Source organism: Antedon bifida, chromosome 3 (assembly GCF_963402885.1).
Source record: "Antedon bifida chromosome 3, ecAntBifi1.1, whole genome shotgun sequence".
NCBI classification, from domain to species: domain Eukaryota; kingdom Metazoa; phylum Echinodermata; class Crinoidea; order Comatulida; family Antedonidae; genus Antedon; species Antedon bifida.
The window spans coordinates 500,549-517,508 of NC_136228.1; the positions used below are offsets into that span (position 1 = coordinate 500,549).

A 16,960-nucleotide genomic window follows, 5' to 3' on the forward strand; every position below is an offset into this window, starting at 1 on the left:
AGATCGTTATAATTTTTTGTGTTTTTCTTACTTATAATCTTTTTAACATAAAACACATGGCCTTAACTTTAGCAACACCCATCAGTAGAGGGCGACATGTAAAAACAATATTATACAAATTTGTTTTCAGTATTTATATTTTTTTATTTTGTTTTCGGTTTTTTCGGTTGTTTATGGTTATTTATAGTTGTTTTCAGTTGTTTTCGGTAATTAGACTGACCGCATATGAAGTACTCAAGATTTCTATTCCTTTATTTCATAATTTTCATGGATGGTAATAATGATACGAAATAATAAAAAAAATGTATATACTAAACTTATCACACATTTTATTGGTGAGATTAATAACATTCCTCTCTGTGTTGCCAGGAAATCATTGATAATCTGAATATTGTTTTTTATGAATCACAAAAATGATAGTAAAGGTGATGCATAGAGCACACAACAATACATTCTGTCTGCTCTACTTTCTCTTTGTTCATTGGAAAATGAATAAACACAGCTTAAATTTCTGTATATACAGAAGGCAGCCATGCAAGAATGGTTGTTGAAGTCGTATGATATCAGAAATTCTTTCACTTTATATAACAATAAACATCAATAGAAATTTACAGTAACAATGTTTAGAACAGCGTTTATACTGTAGATTGCCTAGCTTGTGGCTTATAGAGATCAATAGATTTGCTTTAAAGGAAAACATACAAAGTATTGCAAGAATGATATTCTTTTTACTAAAAGTTTCTAATATTCTGTAGATTAATTGCACTGTAAGTAAATACTGTTTTTATACTATGTATTTAAATTACAATAATATTACCAAAAAATATCAGCTTAAATTAATATCGACTTATGAAATGGCAGTAGGCAATAATTTTAAACATTACTAATAGTAATACCCAACTAAACAGGGGCGGTTGCAGGACTATTTTAAGAAGGTAGCCCAAAGACTCCAGGGCTGTAGACACTGAGTATTTGAGCAAGCAAATTGTTAAATGACAATGACCCCTAGATGGCCGCAAATGGTACTCTCGCACATAAAATTTATGATAAATTGCACCTCTAGTTCGCCGGAAATGTCACTCACTCTATAGTGCGCTAGCAAATAGAGGATTGTAGTCTATATTATTCCGCCGGTAATAAACATACGCGACTAACAATTTAGGATAACATTTTTTTTTGTTCAATGCAAACGTCACAGGGAGCTGCTGCTATAAATATATTGAGCAAAACGTTCAATTTTATTATTTTGAATTAAATGCTAAATAAAGTCAGATGTTAAAACCACAATTTTCAGAATTCATTTTTATTTATCCACTATAAACTTTACAAAAGTGTTGTTTAAACCACACTACAAAATAAAACATTAAAAAAATAATGATAGGACATTTGCAGAAAGAAGCAAACTTTGTTCTGCTACCGGTATAACACGGTTCAAATTTCGGAACGTCCATAAATTAATACGGATATTCGGCCTAATATTTACGGACATACGTAAGTGAAGATAAATAGGGTACTACACGCATCGGAAATACAAAACTATACGTACAATTATGATTTGGCCTATTAGATTATGGAAAACCCCCGGCAAAACGCAATAATTATGGACAAATCAATTATTAGCCTTGGCAATATGCCTAATATTTAAAAGGAATAAATATAGGCTATATTTCGTTTGTCGATGAATATTTTTTTTGCCGCAAAGTTCATGTGTGAATGCTTGATCCATATATATATATTTCTCATGTCTCATTTCTCATGTGTAGTAGAGCGTTTCTTTGATTAAATAATTGTGTTTGTATTATAACACAAGTTCATTTTGGATTTTCAGTAAATTACTAATGGTTTATTCAAAGTCAACACTGTAGCTAATCCCTTACTATTCAATCAAAATGTTATTATTTAGATACTACATTGTTGAAAAATGGATTGCGTGATATGACAACAAAGATACGTTCTTGTCTGGTTATTAGGTATTCATGCAGTGATGAAGCGGAGGATTCTTTTTGTAGTGTTCCATTTAAAATAAATTTTGTTATAAAGAAATATTTTGGTTGTGAAGGTCGTTAAATTCGTTGGCGCCAGCATTACTTCTTTTACCAATTTTACCAATTAGGCTAACATCAAAACATTCCACAATGATAAAATGCCCTGCAACTCTGTAACTACTTTATGACTATTTTGAATTAAATACTAAATGAGTCAGCAGTTAATTAAAACCACAATTTTCAAAATTCATTTTCATTTATCCACTATAAACTGTACAATAAATAATAAATATAAAACAAAGAAATTAATTATTGGAAATTTGCAGAAAGAACGGAAAAACAAAACTATACGCAAAATGATCATGATTTGGCCTTAAAATACGCTATAATTGAACATAATTGAATAAATGAACAAATCCACGACCCATATGACAGGTTTTTCCCGAACACAGTGTGTGTTGGCCTCCTTTTGTACCTCTCATCAGGAGAAAGATACATCTCCCTGCTCTCATGACGCGCGGCACCACAAGCAACTAGTCAATCAGAAATTCATTCTGCGCATTCTCAGAAACTTATCTACACTTACACACTCTATCTGTGGGTGGTATAGTAGGCCTAATGGGGACTGCTGTGCATTCTGCCAATTTACAAATATTCTCTTCCAGACTGGACTTCTATAACGTATAAATATGGATATTGTATACAATGAAATGGGGCTCAATTTTAATTTTGTGGCAGAAACAACATTTAGTATGAAATAAGGGTGTTGCCCGGGCCACTAGGGCAACACCCCTGGGCCCGCCACTGCTAAATATAAACTTTATAAAATCTATTTATTTTCATATTTTCTTATAAAAAGACAAAACGTTTAAATTCAACCAAAAACCCATTGACTTCCAGTAAATTTTACTATTTTTTGCTTTAAATTACAGTTTTTTTTCATGTATAAATAATTTGTTTTTGATCAAATTTTTGGTCAAAGTGAACTAGTACTGTATGTGACATTAATTAAAATGGCATATTCAACAAAAATATTCTAAAAATACAATATATTTTGAATCTGATAACATTCCATAAGTAAACATTCTAAAACCGCCTAAATTCGTCCGACGAGCCCCAGGCACCGGAACTTTGTCCCTGGGCCATGACGGGGCTCTAGGTACCCCTATGCCAAGTGGAAGAGTCTATAACGCAGTTCAGATCTTCCAGGTTGGTAACTGTACTTGCTGCAAGTATTGTAGTATGTTTTCTTTACGGTTGTTGCTGTTTTGGTTCAATTTTTTTCAATAGACAATTTTAATGTTAATCGATTCATAAAGCGCTGAAAGAAAAAAAAGAAAGAAATTACAAAGAAAAAAGAAAGTGGCTGGATGGAACAAAAAGTGCTTATGAATTAGTGGTTGACCTAAGAGATCATTTGCAAACTGAATAATTAGAATTACAAATAATTAAATTGGAAATATATGATGGGGATTTGTCTTGAAGAGATTTATATGTAATTAACTTTAGTTTAAAAATAATCCGTTGTTTAATTGGAAGCCAGTGAAGTTTATATAATATTGGTGTAATATGAGCAAATCTTGAAGTGCCGGATACAAGTACCATGTAGCGTTAATTATAAATGTATTTTTACTTTACAACAGATATTGTTTCCAATTGGTAGATGCTGTATAACTTAGTACTGAATACAACAATAAGTTTTATCTTATTATTTGGTTTCATGTTTAAACTAGATGCTTTGAAATTGTGTGAGGCCCTAGGCTGGTGAATAATGCATGATTGATAATCGACCTGTAGAGTGCGCCGTCTATTATTACAATAGGCCTAATAACAATTGATTGAAAATGATTTAAGGCAGAGTTCAATTTTCGATTAAATAACATAGCATGCAAGACTGATTTTGTAACTCACAGAACGCAGTATAACGGGTGTTGGCACTTTGCATAACAATATAGGCAGTGGAAGTCTATTGACGTACAGTAGCGTTATGTGCTAGGCCAGTAGTAAAACAAGTTGGCTCATCCAGGTAGAAAAACAAAGTGAGACTAAAACTTCCTTTTTAGGAAACCCACTGTATGAGGTATATTCCATAATAATCTTGATATACTGTAGATTCAGTGCAGCCATGTAAGTATATAGTAACTTTCACAATTATTTATAAACTTATGATCCAGTATGATTTTGTATAAAGAATATCTTTTTAACGTTTTCTGTCATTCCATCATGATGCTTTCCAAGATTTGTTTCCAATTTTCGGTTTAGGGCAGGATGGTTTGTTATTATTTTATTGTCTACATTGTTTTCCTTTTAAATCTTTATTTATTTGGTTCATCCAGTTTGTTGGTCTTCTGGTTTGTTCTCCATTGATGCCTGTCTATTAAACTATGGATAAATAAAAGATCATTTCATATAGTATTAAACGGCTGATGAATGAAACAGATGGCAAAAACTGTTTGTGAACATGTATGATGGTAGGATACATACTAATGATATACATACATGTAATTATTAAAATAATTATTATGTACAGTGTAAAGAATATTAATTGAAGCAATATTGCTACAGTAGTTATTATTGTGATATGAAGAGATGGAAATGTGGCTCATTATAGACTAATGGTTCTTTTGTAGGAAAGCGAACAGTACCAGGTAATCTATAAATTTTAGTCTCTTGCAGGAAGTCTGCAATATACTTTAGATTGAGTGCAGTATACAGTCTATCAATGGTTTTTATTTGACAGTAATTTTATTCATTGGTTGAGCATTATTATTTTTAGTTTGAAAGGTAACTTTCTATTTAAAAACAAATTATCAGGATTGTAAATGTACTGTACTGTAAAAATGTAAAATATAGTACTGACTTGTAAAAGAAAGGGTAAAAGAACCCTCGTTAATTAGAATAGTCAGTCTTTCAACCATGAAATATTATCTCCAAAAAATTTGTTGTTATACACACATACTGTTTTAAAATAACACTTTTTGTTCAATTAATCTTGAATCAACATCGAAGGCTAGGCCAGTCAAAGGCAGTGCTGTGATTTTGAAAGTGGAGTAGTAGAGAGGTTGGTTTTCAAACAGCCTCACAGTGCACACAATTCTCAAAATGTTTACAATAAACAGAAAATGCAATAGTACCATTAAATATCACTTTTCCATTACTATAGGCTATATATACCGAATAAACTGTAATACTGAATGACACATGATACTAATTAACCAATCAAACGATACCACTAGGAGGTAATGAAACCGTTCTAGTGATTGTATTAGGTGAATTCAGTATTTTGTAAATTAATAAATATAACAATAACATTAGTGGAACTACACCCAGAAAATTTATATTTTTCAGCATTTAAGCTACTTAACTTTTGAAATTTTGTTTAATGTGCGGTGCGATTTGCTTGAAAATCATGGCTTTTTTAATTTTTGCAGACTGGAACTATATTTGCTGAAATGGGTGAAGGTGATGCTGGAAAGGAGAAGTTCTCTGATTTGAAAGCTGATCTTAGTAAACATTATAAAGGTAACAAATACCTGTGGTTGCGGTTTGTCTTGTATGATGAGTTATCTTTAGCAGACATTCTCTGTATAGATAATGTTGCTAACGATCTACTCAATTCACTACAAGACAAAGGTGTTATTACTCCTACTAAAGTTCAGCTTCTTCTCGAGATTGCCACATTGACCGAATTGAATGATGCCGTAGATATTGTAATTCAGTATATGAAAGATAACAATGTGGAGAGTAGAGATGAAAACAAATTGTCATCTTACAGAGGAAAATTGTTTAAGGCGTTAAGAGAAGTTGACCCAGATACGTTTAATGATGTTATTTCCTGTTATGAACTGAAAGCTTTTAATTACCAAAATATTTGGGACGTAGTCCTTAAACTTGAAATCGACGGACAGTTGGCAGATGAACCAGATAAAATATGCAGATTTGCACGCCGCCTTGGACAACGTGCAAAGAACATATTGCTAGATAGAGGTATGTTAGTTACATTAAAAAATGATTTTTGTTTGCAAGGTAAAGTCATTTTCTTGTCAAGAAAACAAATGATATACGCAACTATTCTACTAGAAATAATGATGATTTACTCATACCTCTTAAAAGAACACATATTGGACAAAAATCGTTCAGTTATACTGGAGTTAAGTTATAGAATGGCTATTATTTTAATAATATTTTAAAAACATCCTTTAAATTTATTCTCTATTAAGAGATGTATAACTATTTATTTATTTGACAAAATGTTTAAAGAGATTTAATGTTTTTAAGTTTTTTCCAAGTTTATTCTTTTAATGCTAATAAGAAATCTTCCACTGTGTTTCATTTGTAAATTGTTTAACTTATCTCAATAATGTCAACTGTATTTCACTATTTATCATCTTCTTTTAAAGTATTTTTGTCTTGTTTCTTTTTTATTGTTGTTTGATATAATAAATAACTTGTTATTACTTTATTATTTTTTAAGGGTCTCGTACATATTTTTACATATATTTATATATATTGATTGAAAATTATGTACCATTGGAAAAAGAATGTAACTAGATTTAAACCAATGGTATTATTTTAGTTCAATAGGCTATGTGCAAATCATATAATCCTCAGTTTTGTATTTACTTCTTTATATTTTTGTTTGTGTCAACATTTTTGTTTTATATTTTTGTAAGATGTAACAACTCCAGTGAAGGTCAATTTCAAGTCTAACCTGAGTGTGATTAATGGATGTCTGCAATCTATTCAGCAAAAGAACAGGTTGAACCAAAGTGTATTGTCATCTTTTAAGATCAATGGACTAGGAATCAAAGATCCAAAAGCATCACTAGACTTTCTTCTATGTTCAAGTAGTCAAGAATCTTTAACAAAATTAATGAACTTACATTTGAAAGATAAGCTAACCAAAGGTTTATCAAATATCTTAGAACCAGCAAACCAACAAAAGTTTATAGAAGACTGGAAGACCAGCTTTGACTTAGAAGATTTCAAAGCTGCTTTTATGAAGCTTGAAAATAAAGGTACAATTTAACATCATTTCATTTAGAATTAAGTAAATATGTTCTATCTTTTATTTAAATATAGATTTTGTTTTACACAACATTTTATCCAACAGAAATGGTATAACCTTTATTAGAAATGGTCCATGGTGTAACAACAATAAACTTGATCAATCGATTGATGTTTTTGGTATTTTGTTTATTCGGTTATCTGTTAATTTTTTTTTTATTTTTAAGTTAACTTTTAACCATCACAAGTTTTTTAATTACAAACATAATGAAACAAACTATGTATGTAAATATTTTATATTTAATAATCCTTTATATACTTTATATTACAGATTCTTTTTCATCAAACAGTGAACAAGGAAATTGTGATGGTAATCAATGTTTTTTTTTTAACTTTGTTTATGTAACATGTTTTGAAAAAAATAATAATTGAATTAGTTATTTTTTAATTTAATGAATTTACCACTTTCTATGCTTTACAACAAAGCATAAATTCTTCAGATTAGTACCCTCACTGTTGCATGTAATAGCACTAAAATACCTTAGTTGTGCTTTATAAATTTAAATTTAGCCTCTCATACATAACAAGGGTGTATTTTAAAAATCTTAAAATCAATACATCAATGTGCCAAAAAATCTTTAATATTTGTATTAAGGTGTACAATTATTGGTAACTCTTGTTAAGAACCAGCGTTCTTCATCAGTTCATGACAGTGAGCAACCACATGCGTTGGAACTTCTCTTAAAATCAATGGAAAAGCAGGAAGAATTGAGTACAACAACTGCCAATGATGTTCAAGAAATAATGACACAACTCAAGAATTATTTTAAGAGAATACATCTACAATTTGAGAAAGTAGTAACTGGGTGTATAGCATTATATGTAATGTCACATGACTCTGAAGCATTGGAAGAGCTGTGGAAAATGTATTGCAATAAAACACTTCATAAAGATTTAGCCCGAATATTAGTGGTAGATGAAGACCAGAAAGACCAACTTGGTGAATTGGTTGACATTACTATCAATGAACACGATTACAACACTGCATTGAGAACATTAGAAGAATTTGGTAGGAAATTTGTAATTTGTAGTTTGTATTAAAGTTAGTAGGTGTAGCCGAGTTGTTAGTTAGTAGCTATCATACAGAAAGACCTGGGTTTAATTCAGTCTACTGAGCTGTAAATGAGTACCTAGTTGAACAAGGCCAACAGCCATTAAGTCGCGTGCTACAATGCATAGTGATACCGGACCGACAGACAGACCAACAGACAGACCGACAGAAAGACAGACAGACCGACAGACAGACAGACCGACCGACCGACCGACCGACATAGTGAACTATACTGACCGAAATTACTGAAAATGTTTAAAAATGTTGTAATGTTTAAAAACATTTATATTTTTTTAATTTACACGTGCGTAACCTGTCACTTTTGACGTGCTCGTATAACGTAATTTCGAGTTGAAAAGTAAGTCAAGAAAACAGAAATCGGGCAAAAAGAGTGCGCAATAACATTTAACGCGCAGTGCCCGCGCAAAAATATGCGCACTCATAGCAATTTTGTAAACGCTTAAAATTGCCTGAAACGTACTCTTATTTCATTGAAAATAAATTTTGAAAATTTTAAGCGCGCGTACGCATGCGTTACATGCGCTACGCACGTACTTGTATTGCCATATGATGATTTATGCCCTGAAATTTATGAGTACCAAATTTTATTTAATTGTGATTCATGGTTGTGAAGATATGATTACAAATGTGATTTCGTTAAATCGTGCGTAGACCGCGTAATTTTTTATTGCGCACCGTGAAAACATAACCACATTGATTCCTGGCCATAAGGAATATACTGTGAAAAATTGACCTAGCTAGATTAAACTGTGATACCGGACCGACAGACAGACAGACAGACAGACAGACCGACCAACCGACCGACATAGTGAACTATAGAGTCGCTTCCACGCGACTAAAAATACTGGGGAGGATAATGTGACATGGAAAGGAACTGGCCACCCTACCACGTAATGCCGAGGCTTAGTACAATGAGCTCCTAAAAACTCATTTCCCTTCATTAAGAATGGATACAGGACTCGCCTTACATTTTATGAAAGTTAAATGAAAATTTAACTTTAAATTAAACTGAACTGTACACAAAAACAAACAAAAATTGAAAACAAGAGGGTTAGGTCCAAACCATCAGTTTTAAGCCAGCCCAAGAGTGTCAATGTATGAAAAATCACAATAGTGGGTTTTGTTAATCAACAAACCATCCACCTTTAAAATACATTATTGTTATAGTTATATATACCTATAACTAAATACTAAAATTAAGACAAAATGTTTGATCCATTTCACTTTAAACTGACAAGGAACTCAAATTTCAGAAAGGTGAAATTAATTTAAATAAAGATCAAGATATTACAATTTTATTCTTTTATTTTCCAGATGAATCTGACAAGAAATGGGATGAACTCCTTATCAACAATAAAGAAGAACAAATGTCACCCAAATCACAAACTGGTGAGCCATTGCAGTTTTTTTATATTTAATCATTCTTTCTAAAAATGCTCCTCTAAAGTCATAAAATGACTATTTAAAATAATTTTATTCCATAGAGCAGAATTTTACTTCTTTTTACAGATGAACCAAACTCCTATGAAAAACAAGCACTGGAACAAAAACAGTTTTCTGTAAAGAAAGAGTATTTACCAGGGATTTTAGAGGATTCAGACATTGTAGCTGGTACATCAACAGAGATATTGCCAACCAGTATTAAAATGGAGCATGGATCAGGAGGACATGTGAAATCAGAAACAGGTAAAAATATACTGTAAATGAAATGTTTGATTAATAAAAATTAATTTGCAACCTAATATTTTACAATAGAACAATAATTGCCAAAAGAAAAAAACAACATATATTTTACAGATAAAGATGAAACGTCAAAACAGTTTAAGAGATCTTTAAGTCCAGATCCAGGTATGTTGTTGTCTTATGATAATGAGGTTGATTTTAGCCAATTCTAATATTTCACTTAAGTTACTGTATACTATATTTTCTCTATTTTCTTATCTTCACCTCCTATTTTTTTTATTTGTATATTTGGATTAAAATGATACTAAAGGAACTAAGTAAGATTTATTCATTTCCAATTATCTAGCAAAGTGATAGACCACATACATGTAAATGGATAGAATTATAAACTTCTTTGATAAAAAATTGTCAAAACTTAAACTGGATATTATTGAATTTGATGATCATGTGACATTATTTATAGGAGAAACAAAATCGTTCATGCTTTTTTGATCCTGAATTCTACATTTTCTATTTAAAAAAAAAAAAAAAAAATTACTATAGTGGTTTTTTAATAGATGAACCTGGATCATCTAAGCTATTCAGAAGTTCAAGTCACCTCAAAGGTATTATGTTTTATTCATTTCATTATATCTCATTCAACAGTACAGCAATATGTTATTTATCATTTGAAAGCATAATGTCTAAAGAAGCTTAGAATAAGCAACACACTCTGCAACATAATGAGTTTACCATAAGATAACTGGGCTACTACATTGTAATTGAAATACGTTGTAATTTTGAAATTTAGTATCTTCAGGCATTGTTCCCACTGGGTTTATTGTACAATTTTTTAGAATGTTATTTTTTATAGATGAACAAAATCTATGAAGAAGTAATTGTCACATGTGTTTACAATGTAGATATTATTTCTTTAAAATAGTAATAATAAAATGATTTTATAGTTGAACCAAAATTCTATGAAGAACATGCTCAACAAAAACAGGTTTCTTCCAAAAAAGAATATGAAGATTTACAAAAGGCAATGAAGGATGAAATTGGTAAGGAGTTAATTGTATTGTAAATAAAGTATTAAAGGAGAACTTGACCGAGGACCATATTTTAACAATTTACATATGATTTCATAACCATCATAGATTTATTCAGATTTGTTTGATATATATTTTATGCTGAAAATTTATAAATTTAAACTAAAAATAAATTGAGGCTGAGTTGCCTTGATGGTTTGGGGCCGTCTTGAACAGCTTCTAAACATATGACCAAGGTTGTAGTGTAGCAAAATATGTTATTTCAATTGCAATAGAAACTAGATTTGAACTCGTCACTTTGACGAGTTTGGGTTATCCGCGCAAACGCAACATGCACATACTTAACCATGTGAAACTCGACAACTATTATGCCATTCTATGACATGAAATAAATATGTTTACAGTGCTGAATTGTACCTATTTTGTAGCATACAGCATATTACAGTATTTACAGAATACATGGACAAAATTACGAGACCCATCTTTTAAATCCAATTATTAACACGATGACGTCATCAAATTGACATATAAAGATAAAATTTTTAGAAGATAATTATCTAAACAATTACATTAATACAAATTTGAAGAATTTTGGGCACGTAAAAGTGAGATGCGCTCTCGTTTAAACGCAATGAACTTTACGCAAGAGATGAAAATATGACTTTTTGAATTCAACTGGCCATATGATGACTTCACAACATCTGATTGGCAAAATATTCACATGAATTCGTATCTACAATCCAATAGCTTCCAGAAAACGTTTTAATCGTGATTATCACATTTTATTCTGACGAGCTATAACAGATTGAAATTTACTGTAAAGATTAAAATAAATGACCCACAATATTTACATTTTTAGACATGATGACGTTATAAAAATTAAAATATTTTTCACTCATGCAAAAGATAGTTGATTGATGTAGAAAATATTAAAAATCTCAGGGGAAATGGAATACGGATAAGCGTGATGCGCTCCATTGAATTTGATGAGCAATAACGAAAGAGACAAAAATCCTATATTTTACATTCGTGTGGCCATACGATGACGTCACAACATCCGTGAAGAAATAATTTTGCATGAATTCATATCTACAACATATCTGCTTACATATTAAGTTTAAAAAATTTGGGGTAACCATTGATCCTGAGGAGCTATAATAGATTAAAAATAGGCATCATTTTGACAATATTTCTAAAACGCACGCAAATGGTCTAAATCAACGTGTACGTATGATGTCATTTTTATTTGTCATGATGTCAATCTTGTTTAAAATGACTAGGAAAGGCTGTAAAATCATAATTCAAGAGAAAAACACATGATTTTCATGCTCGCGCGTGGGAATTTTTGACATGCTCAAAATGTCATGATCAGCGTAGAAATTTAATTTTGCGCTTTTTGAAATTTTAAATGCGCGTGCGAGCGTAACTTCTTGTAAAACATGCCATTTTTAATCCACAAAAAGTTGATTATGATATTGAAGTTGATATGACTTAAATTTTCACAAAGTGTCAAAAAAAAATTTTTAATCTATGATCAATCATAAAAAATCATAAAATCGCGCGTAAGTCACGTTGCGCAACTCTGACGTCATTCAAAAATAGGAGGTGCACAAGTTCACGTAAATGTCGATATGTTGACAAAGTTACGATATGTTCTGTTTACACGTTTTAGAGAAACGCGACGCACAAAAGTGACAGAAAGAAAGAAGCATAATACAGAAAAAAAATATGATGAAACAGGATGATTACAAAGGAGTTATCCGCTACTAAGCGGATAACTAATAACAAAGAAGAAGATGAAAAAAAAGATATTTACAATCACAAGGGTTATCCGCAACTAAGTTGCGGATAACCAAATAGTGCCCTCACTTCAATGGCTATTGTATTTTCTGACAAGAAACATATCTTATTGAGATCTTTATTTCCAATCTAGAAATACAAGATGATATGTTTGCATATGTTAAAGAAGAATTTTGCAGCTGGTATGATAAGAGAGATTCATTGAATTTGCTGAAAGCCTTATACAAAGACCTGCTGCTTCCTCATATTTTATACAAGTCATCTAGCACAATAGACCTGCTGGAATTCTTAATTGAATATAATCATCTGACAAGCCAGGATTTCACATTGTTTTATGACACCATTAATGCAACAGGAGAAATTGAATTAGCAAGAAAAATTCAAGAAGAAGTTTTAACATTCCCAAATGTCGAGGAGATTTCCGTTTCAAAATTCAGTCGTCACAGATGCATGTTGGTAGAATTTGGAAATAAGCTGACCACAAAAAATGTGGAATCCATCAGTGATCTTGTTAATGAGGCACCAACATCTTATGAAGATAAATGGAGTCTGATTAATGATCTTGAAAAAAGACAGATCATCAGTGAAGGAAATATGCAACTATTTATCGAGAAATTAGGCATCTTGAAGCTTGGAGAACCTGAAGAAGTTCTAACAAAATGTATGCATATTTTATGTTTGTTTTCTTCAATAGGACTTTAAAATGATATCTTTTAATGACAGTTGGTAATTAGGATAATACTTTATTATATTATTATGCAATCAATATTTTTTCATTCCTAGTTAATCAAACCAAAATATCTACAGTATTCCACATTTTACAAATTCTCTATTATGGATAAAAAAAAAAAGAGGAGAAATAATAAAATTAAATCTATATTAATTATTAGTATTTAAAATCACTCCATACCATTTATTTAATAAACATTACATTACAGCAACAACAAACCTCATTTTTGTGATTCTGTAAACATATTTGTGCTACAATTAATGATTTAAAAATTGTAATATTTTAAATTTAAATATTGCAGATATGGATTATATATAAATTATTTATTAAAAATGACCTAATTTATCATCATTATCATTTCACATGTTCTCATGTTTTAGATGCGTCAGAAGATCCAGTTAAAGCAAAGAAACCAAGAAAATCAAGAAAGAGTAAGTATACTGTAACCATGAGGTGTGTGAAAGTGAATTGTTCTGGGAGCTGAGTCTTTTTAAATTAAACGTCTGTAAACTGGAAAATAACCAGAAGCAGCAATATATTCACCAACAATTAGTCAATCTAAACCTGAGCTTGAAAAACACTGGAAACACCATTTACTGAAACCTATGAGAAAATGGGAATAAAAGGGACATTTAAAGAATTAAAGTTAATTTGTAGTATTTACTCTTGTTTTATTAGATGAGTCAGAAGATCAAGTTAAAGCAAAGAAACCAAGAAAATCAAAAAAGAGTAAGACAGACAATAAATCATGTATTTTAATTTTAAATGAAAAACATGTAAACACAAAACTATTATATTTTTTAAATATACCTTTATATAATACATAATTTTATATTTGATTTCTTTGATAGAGACAACATTAAGAGACTATGTAAGAGACATGTTTGTAGAGAAAAAATGTTCTGTTAAAACAGATTCTGAGACATCACCAAAAGAAATGGATCTAATTAAAGGTAATTAAAAAATAGGAAATGTAACATTTATTGTTATTATTTATTGTTTAGAAATAATGGAAAATAAAATGTTTTTATTCATATTTTGCTTTTTATTAATAAAATAACATTTAATTACAGAATATAAATTATATACATCTAAAAATACACTTTAAGAAGTGTGTGTTTATATTTTTTAAACCTATAATAGTTGTGCACATTTTACAGTTTTTGTTTCTTTTACATTATTTCAAAATTGTCATTAATTTATGCTGTGTATATCTTAAGCAATAAAGAAACTTTTAATATTGTAAAAGTTGACATGAATCCGGTAAATATATCAAATTGCTGCACACCCATTGTCTGGTTCCAATGTGTCTTATTAATATAAAATGAATTCCTTTTACAGGTATTGATGATAGTGAGCCCTCAACTTCACATCAACAGCTACCAAGCCAAGATACAATGACAGATGAAGATGCTATAGATGAGATATGTGACTCTCTAAGACGATTTTTCACTTACATGAAAAGTTTAAAAACAGATCAGGGTATCATAAATATGATAAGTAGTATAAATCAGAATAGATGGAAAGACAGTAAAAGATGGGAATGGATTCAACAGGAATCATCAGAAGGCATTGGTAGAATCCTAGCTCATATTTTGATTGCTGTAAAAGATGAAGAGTATGTGTTATCTAAAATCAGTCCATCATGTACTGACGATGTGGTGAAAGGTCTGTCTACTGAATGTAGTAAATATACTTTTAAATACAATATAGAACTATATGCAAGTAATACAGATTTGTCTACATCATTTTTAATTCATTTGTTGATTAATGCACCACAACTCAAAATGCTCAAATTAAGTAAGTTAACAGGTGTAACTTTGAATGATACTGTTGATGCACTATCAAAGAAAGGACTAGTGTTGGAATTGGAGAACCTTGAAATCCATTCCAAAAATCTCAAAGATATCACAGGTTCTGTACTTGGCACATTACTGGCTATTACGCCTAAACTGAAAACACTTGAAATGACTCACTGCGGGCTGTCAGGTGTTATCATAGATGCTATGGTGAGGGAATGTGTCAATATGAACCTAATGTTGGAATTAGATAATCTTGATATCAATAAGAATACACTAAGTGACATTACAGGTTCTGTACTTAGCACATTACTGGCTATTTCGCCTAAACTGAAAACACTTAACATAAGCAGATGCAGTCTGTCAGGTGTTATCATAGATGCTATGGTGAGGGAATGTGTCAATAGGAACCTAGTGTTGGAATTAGATAATCTTAATATCAGTGAGAATACTCTCACTGATATCACAGGTTCTATACTTGGCACATTACTGGCTATTTCTCCTAAACTGAAAACACTTGACATAAGCTACTGCCTTCTGTCAGGTGTTATCATAGATGCTATGGTGAGGGAATGTGTCAATAGGAACCTAGTGTTGGAATTAGATCATCTTAATATCCGTGTGAATGCTCTCAGTGATATCACAGGTTCTTCACTTGGCACATTACTGGCTATTTGTCCTAAACTGAAAACACTTGACATACGCTTCTGCTATCTGTCAGGTGTTATCATAGATGCTATGGTGATAGAATGTGTCTATAGGAACCTAATGTTGGAATTAGATAATATTGATATCAGTAGGAATACTCTCACTGATATCACAGGTTCTTTATTTGGCACATTACTGGCTATTTCGCCTAAACTGAAAACACTTGACATAAGCTACTGCCTTCTGTCAGGTGTTACCATAAATGCTATGGTTAGGGAATGTGTCAATAGGAAGCTAGTGTTGGAATTAGATAATATTGATATCAGTAGGAATACTCTCACTGATATCACAGGTTCTTTATTTGGCACATTACTGGCTATTTCGCCTAAACTGAAAACACTTGACATAAGCTACTGCCTTCTGTCAGGTGTTATCATAGATGCTATGGTGAGGGAATGTGTCAATAGGAACCTAGTGTTGGAATTAGATCATCTTAATATCCGTGTGAATGCTCTCAGTGATATCACAGGTTCTTCACTTGGCACATTACTGGCTATTTGTCCTAAACTGAAAACACTTGACATACGCTACTGCTATCTGTCAGGTGTTATCATAGATGCTATGGTGATAGAATGTGTCTATAGGAACCTAATGTTGGAATTAGAGAACCTTGATATCCGTGAGAATAATTTCAGTGACATCACAGGTTCTGTACTTTCCACATTACTGGCTATTTCTCCTAAACTGAAAACACTTGATATGCGTTGGTGTAAATTACCTAATGATATAGTGCAAGATATGAGGCAACACTTCCAGAGTAGAGATGGTGTATTTTCCTATGAATAACTGGTATAAAGTAGTTATTAAAGTGCAGCCTAATTTGACATGATGATACAGGTACTTAGAGGCATTTTCATTTTTGACTTGAGAATGTTTAAAAAAATATAAATTGTAAATTACGGATGCATATTGCAGCCAAAAAAACACAAATGAACTTGATATGATAATTATTATCTCGTATATGAAAAATTGATATTTTCTTTATACTGACGAGACAATGCCTGATTTTTTTTAGGGAACAATATGCTTTCAAAGTAACTGTACATAATTTTGATTTATTTATGATAATGTTTGGTTATTTAACTGTA

At 31.0% G+C, this 16,960-nt stretch overlaps 1 protein-coding gene across 1 annotated transcript in view; it reads left to right on the plus strand.

Annotated features, from left to right (window-relative positions):
* Positions 1-16,658, plus strand: part of LOC144838571 (uncharacterized) — a 62,254-nt gene extending 45,596 nt beyond the window's left edge. The window contains exons 13-16 of the mRNA XM_078693985.1: positions 13,746-13,796; positions 14,044-14,094; positions 14,217-14,318; positions 14,707-16,658. Of these exons, the coding sequence (XP_078550111.1) occupies positions 13,746-13,796; positions 14,044-14,094; positions 14,217-14,318; positions 14,707-16,658 (2,156 nt within the window). The remainder of the gene's footprint in view (positions 1-13,745; positions 13,797-14,043; positions 14,095-14,216; positions 14,319-14,706) is intronic.
* Positions 16,659-16,960: the final 302 nt, after the last annotated feature.